Source organism: Clarias gariepinus, chromosome 4 (assembly GCF_024256425.1).
Source record: "Clarias gariepinus isolate MV-2021 ecotype Netherlands chromosome 4, CGAR_prim_01v2, whole genome shotgun sequence".
Classification (NCBI taxonomy): Eukaryota; Metazoa; Chordata; class Actinopteri; order Siluriformes; family Clariidae; genus Clarias; species Clarias gariepinus.
Window position 1 is genome coordinate 38088185 of NC_071103.1, and position 6083 is coordinate 38094267.

The 6083-nt window shown below is 40.3% G+C and overlaps 1 protein-coding gene across 1 annotated transcript; it reads right to left on the reverse strand.

The window, feature by feature from the left end:
• Positions 1 to 2178: 2178 nt before the first annotated feature.
• Positions 2179 to 5133, reverse strand: xrcc2 (X-ray repair complementing defective repair in Chinese hamster cells 2). Its single transcript, XM_053494724.1, has 3 exons — positions 5059 to 5133; positions 4604 to 4685; positions 2179 to 3223 (listed from the first exon to the last, which is right to left on the reverse strand). Exons 1-3 carry the CDS (start codon positions 5095 to 5097, stop codon positions 2457 to 2459), a joined length of 888 nt encoding a protein of 295 aa, XP_053350699.1. The 5' UTR covers positions 5098 to 5133; the 3' UTR covers positions 2179 to 2456.
• Positions 5134 to 6083: the final 950 nt, after the last annotated feature.

Consider the following 6083-nt stretch of genomic DNA (forward strand, 5'->3'; position numbering starts at 1 on the left):
CCATCCTTTATGCTCCCTAGCAAACTGCCTAATCTAATCTGCCTGTCTTTGGACTTTGGGAGGAAACTAGAGTACCCAGAGGAAACCATCAACCATGGGGAGAAAGCACCACATACAGACCAGAGACGGGAATTGAACCCTCAATCCTGGAGTTATGAGGCCACAGTGCTAACCATGAAGCCATCAATCCACCTAAACCTCAAAATTATGTTTTTAATTTACTCACTCATTACCTGCCATTCTCTGTGAATTCTCCTCAAATTCATAGCTGGAGTTTGACCACGGCAGCAAGACTGCGGCTTTCCTTTTAAAATATGGCAATTTGAATGTAAATGAAATGCTTTAAGGATGAATTAGGACATACTAGCATAGTGGGTGGGAACATGCAGCTGAAGATGAGTCCTTTGTGTTTCGTGAATCAGACATGCATTGATTCTTACATTACATTTGCACTATTTTCCATGCGGCTTTAATAAATACAGACCATTGTGTTTATTGTGGTTTCGCTTGCTGTGTGGGAAGATGTAGTATCTGTAAGACATTCACCCAGGCATTTTGCTAGAAGCAAGCCTACTGTATTGCAACCTGTAACCTCGTCAGAGCTGGCACTGTTAACAGTCATGACTTTCAGTTTTGCTATATCTCAGCCAACAGGCTCAGAAGGCTTCACTAGTCCAGGGTTTTCTCATAGGGTCATTGGGATAACTCTTTGTCCGACCCCTCACCTCAAATCTGTTCACCAAGGAAAGCCCTACTGCGGGCACTAAGCTCTCAGTGACATACCCCTGAGGTTGACTGTGACTATACAAGCCATGAAGGCGCAACACCACTCAGGTGTCAGTCAGTGCCAAGCTGCTTTGCTGTGTTATCAGTAAGGGGACACCCCGGGTGGGAATACTTCTTAAGTACAAGGGACTCTGCTCCACTCCTGGAGCACGGCGGTGCCTTGGCTGAACATCAAGACTTACTAGATTTCCGCTATGGCTAAAGTGAAATGCTGTGCAAGCTCTCATCTGGTAAAGTGGAGATGGTGGAAAATGAGGGCTAGGGGAAAATGTCGGCAGTGGGAGAATTTACGGCAAGGAAGCTAGTTATGACCTCACTATGCTTCATGAGACTCAGTTATTGCATTAGGAAAGTAAAAAAAAGGTTTCTTCGAGGGTTATGTGCATGGGTAATGGTACTTTGCTTTCTAAAAGAGTTTTACATGAAACTCCAACTAATAGGGAATCTTTCTAGTGTAGTAGGGAATATAATGTGGGGAACCTTTATACCCTGGTGCAAAAAAATAATTTGACCACTGTTAGCTTTGTTTAGCGAGTGGATCGCTGATTCGAGCTCCGGGTGATGCTGTTTTCCTCTCACAGCCGGAGGCACAGAGCGAGCTGATTGGCTGAGCTCTCTCAGGGGGGAGGAATGAGAGGTACCCGCGCTCCCACATTAATCATGGCTCTACAGCCAATCAGGGGCGTCTGTGAGCTCGCGCACGCGGTTCGAAAAAATGCGGTCGGCTGACGTCATGCGGTTCGGAGGAAACACGGGATAGTCTTCGCCCTCCTGACTGAGTGGTAGTAGTAGCCTTAATGTGGGAGCCCCCTAGTGACGGGGAGGAATTGGCCACGACTAAATCAGGGAGAAAATTGAAAAAACCCAAAAAAATAATTAAAAAACAAAGCTTTGTTTAACGCACACAACGTGAAATGCGCGAAAATGATTCCTCATGTTCCCAGAACCACGCTTACACATTCAGAGTCCTGAAAAATGGCCGTGCGGATGTCCTGATGTGATAACCTGGTCATTCAGTACATTTAGGTCATCAGCTGACTTCATTTTATTGCCACATAACGTTACTGAGCTCAGACCTGAGCAACTGAAGCAACACCAGATCAACACTGTCTCCAGAGGTTTGTACAGTTGACACTATGCATAGTGTGGCTTCATGGGCTTCTCTTATTACCTTGACGCATCCATCACTCTGGAATAGGTCATTGTTCAATCTTGACTCATCAGGTCATATGACCTTTTTTCCCATCACTCCAAAGTCCAGTCTTTTTGCTCCCTATTAAAAGGCTTTTTGTTCTAATGAGTGTCACTAACAAGTGGTTTTTCTTAACGACACACAGCGATTTAGTCCCACCACATAAAAATATATATATATAAAAAAACAAAACTGACACGTGTTATTTCCAGCTTTATTTAAATCCAGTAACGTGTAGCAAAAATACCTTTAAGAAAGATGAAAAACAATAGTTAATGCGTAATATAGGAAGATGAAAAATGCCTGATTAGATAAGTTGCGTCCTACTGATTATATTGTTTTCCATGTTTACTTCTTTCAGAGATCAGACAGCACACAACCCCAACCCAGCAGACCCTGCACGCTTCCTGATATTTTGTCCCCTGTATCGTCTGATTAAAAAGAATTGAATCACAGATGTGCACAGATGTCTGTGGTTTCACTCACTAAACTGAACGCCTGCTTCTGTGACATAAAACACACACCGATGAGTTCCTTTAGTCCTTACAGTGTTACATGCCACTGAGAATAGCTGCTTGTGATCTTCAGATACACTACTTTGGTCACTTTTCGAGAACAGAAGTCTGTGTGTGAGCAGCTTTTGCCAGGCTCGGCAAAGATACTGCTTGTCGAATTCCGAGCTGCATTTCCACGAAGGAGTGGACCCGCTCGACTCTGACGATCCAGATGCTGTCGAGCTGGATGAATAGTTCCTCATAACCGCATGCGTGGTGGCGAAAACAACAACGCCATAGTCTCTCCTGAGCCTATCCAGGATCTCGGTGCACTTCCGCAGGTTGGCTTCCTGCCGAGCCAAGCTGTCACCACCGTTGGCGCGGTCTGTCCAATAGAAAGCTGAGATGCTGTCTATGATGAGCAGGCACAAGGTGGGCCGACTGCACAGAATTCCTTCCAGATAGTGTAGCGTGAAGAGGAGCTGGACAGAGCTGGAACAGTGCAGCACGGAGAGGCGGCGCAGGCTGGAACGGACCACTTCCTCCATCTCACTCTCTGGCGGTGACGAGGTCACACGGGCCTCCAGGATGCTCACCAGGCGCAGCATGTCGAAGTGGTAATCAGTGTCCACGAAGACGACTTCCACTTCCAGTCCTCCGCTGTGCGTGGGGAGGATACAGCGGCTAAGGAGGTGGTACAACATCTCTGTCTTACCACTCCCTTCTACTCCGTGAAACTCAATCACATCACCTGGAGGTTAGAAAATATGTGAAACATTGCTAATGACAAGTCCTTCTGTTTCAATCGGACAGATGGATGAATGCATGGAAAAATCTGTGAAAAAAAGTGTGGGAGTTTCTATTTTATGTGAAACTATAAAACTATATATCTATGAAAAGCATTTAGGTTTCTGTCTTGTGGTTGAATAGGTGGATGTAAGGACTGGATGTAGAGTTAGACAGATAACAGTGATATAAAAACGAATAAATCAATGCATGGTAATACAAAAAAATACTAATGACAAACACTTTAATTTCAACTATATGGTTGGTTGGTAGGATGGGTGGATAGATAGATATAATGTAAAACATTATTCATGACAAATGTTTCAGTTTCATGACTAAAGGTTGAATTGCTTGGGTGGATCCATGGATTCATGCATAGATGGGTGGTTGGACAAAGACTTAATGGGTGGACAGATAATTTACCAAAGTTCATGATAAATTTGCTTTCTGGTTGAAAGGACAGATAAATAAATGGATGACTGGTTAGATTAAAGAATGGTAGGCTCACTGGATGTTTGGATGGACAAGTAATATGAAAGATTAATGTAAAAAGATATAAAAAATTATTAATGACAATCATTTCACATTCAAATTCATATCAAATATTAAGCTAGTTTATCCAAACCAATTTTATATTATGTTAAATGTAAGTGATTTAGAGAGTTGTGGGAAAGTAAAAAAGGATATAATAATAATAGATAAAAATAAATATCACATTATAACATGGTCTTGGCCAGAAGAACAAGATTTTACATTAGATTCTTTAGGTGGACCTTAGATAGAAATGGTAGTTTTTCTGATTTTGTCTTGCAGAGTATGTTTTTTTAAATCTTGTTCTGGTAGAAATTGTTTTCGTATGGTATTAAAATTTGGGCAGTCTAAAAGTATGTGCTTTATGGTTAGAATAGTACAGCACTGACATTTTGGAGCTTCTTCATTCTTTAAAAAATACGCATAGGTTACATTTGTATGGCCTATATGGCACCTTGTATATACAGTACGACCTGGTCGTGTCTTGATTCGAAGGGGTGATGAATGAATTGTTGAACAGATGGTTGGATGAATGTTTGAATAAATGGTTGGATAGATGGTTGGATGGGTGGTTAGATTGACTGTCGGATAGATAGTTTGACAGATCATTGAACAGATAGCTGGATGGATAGATAATGGGATAGATGTATGGATGAATGGTTGGATAAATGTTTGAAAAGATGCATGAATGGCTAGTTGGATGAATGATTGGTTGGATGAATAGTTGGAAAGATGTATGGATGAATGGTTGGATAAATGATTTCAGTTTCCATGTGCTGTAATGTGAAGCAGGTGAAATGTGTTTTTTCCTTACCTTGAGTTGGACCACCATTTTCAGGAAAAATGTGCTGATCAATGTCTTTCAGTGATCTCCTCCCCTCGATCCTGGCTAAGAGCTGTGAATAACACAAAGTGTTCGGGTAACACACTGCACAACATTACTGACAGTTAACAGTAATTAGGAGGAAAACACTTTTCCAGGTTCTTCAGGTTCCTCCCCAAGACATTACACTAGGTGTGTGTGTGTGTGTGTGTGTGTGTGTGTGTGTGTGCATATATAACTAACTGGAGTGTCTATAATCTTATTAATATTAGTTTTTAAACTTTCTGCCCTGGTGAAACACTGGATATAAATCATAAATGACACACAGTAGATGTAAAGGTGTAACAATCTCCTGTTTTTGCAGCTCATATAGTAGTCAGATTATTAAAACTCTCTTGAGTATAAAAATAATAATAATAATAATAATAAAAAGTGAATCAGTTTACCTGTGCTCCAGTCTCAGCCATCCTGACCCGACCTGTCATCTCTCATCACTGCGACTCACTCAGCGCGCATCTGCGCATGCGCACTGCGGATTCCTGGTTAGAGGGCGAAATTAGCCAAGGAACTACTTCCGGGTTAATCACACAGCGCAAATCGAAACAAAGCGCTTCAAATCTAATAAATAAAAATACTGAAGTAAAATTGACTGTGTGGCCGCTGTTTTATATGGAGTAGGTACAATCAGACGTAGCAGAGTTGTATTAATAATAATTATCAACACTATATTCAGCAAATAAACATACTGCGCATGCGCACATTCAAAGTATTTAACATTTCCATCAAAACACTATTGTTAACCAAGTTTAACAAATGATTAAAGACAAATTCAGTCTAACATATGGCACATGAATTCAAGGACCCCTATACATTAGAGGTAGCTGTTGTGGTTGCCTGAGTGAAAAAACAAAAGTTTAAATTCATGAGAACTGTAGTGAATAATTGCCTTTTATATATATAGTATAAAATGACAGATATGACACTGAAATAAACAAACAAATAATAATAATAATAATAATATGCATAATATAATCAATTAATTCAATATATTTACATAATGCTAGTGTAACAGCTCATTTTATATCAGAGCATTTTAAATATTGGTAGGAAATCTTATTGAAGTCCGCCTGTCTGTATTATTAAATTATATGTTAAATACATAGGATGATAATTAACGTTTCATTAAAAAAGTTGAATATTGGTAAAGTGGGTTAATCTCCACTGCTCCCCCCCCCAAAACAACAACAACAAACAAACAAACAAACAAACAAACCAAAAAAGTTCCCAACAGTGTGTGACTGATGGTTCTTATTTAATAATCTAGTAACCAGGGGAAGGATTTATCCAATGACTTCAAAGCACTTTTGTAAGTCGCTCTGGTTAAGAGTGTCTGCCTTAAATGTATAAATGTAAATGTAAAGTGGGACAATTAATCCTGTAAAACATTTACCTGTATATTCATTAGTGATTG

Excerpts from the sequence above, each read along its gene's own strand:
- xrcc2 (XM_053494724.1), bottom strand. The coding sequence starts at position 5,097 with ATGACAGGTCGGGTCAGGATGGCTGAGACTGGAGCACAG. Across the intron at positions 4,686-5,058 it reads TGGCTGAGACTGGAGCACAG|CTCTTAGCCAGGATCGAGGG; the intron begins GTAAACTGATTC and ends TGTTATTCACAG. Across the intron at positions 3,224-4,603 it reads AAATGGTGGTCCAACTCAAG|GTGATGTGATTGAGTTTCAC; the intron begins GTAAGGAAAAAA and ends TCTAACCTCCAG.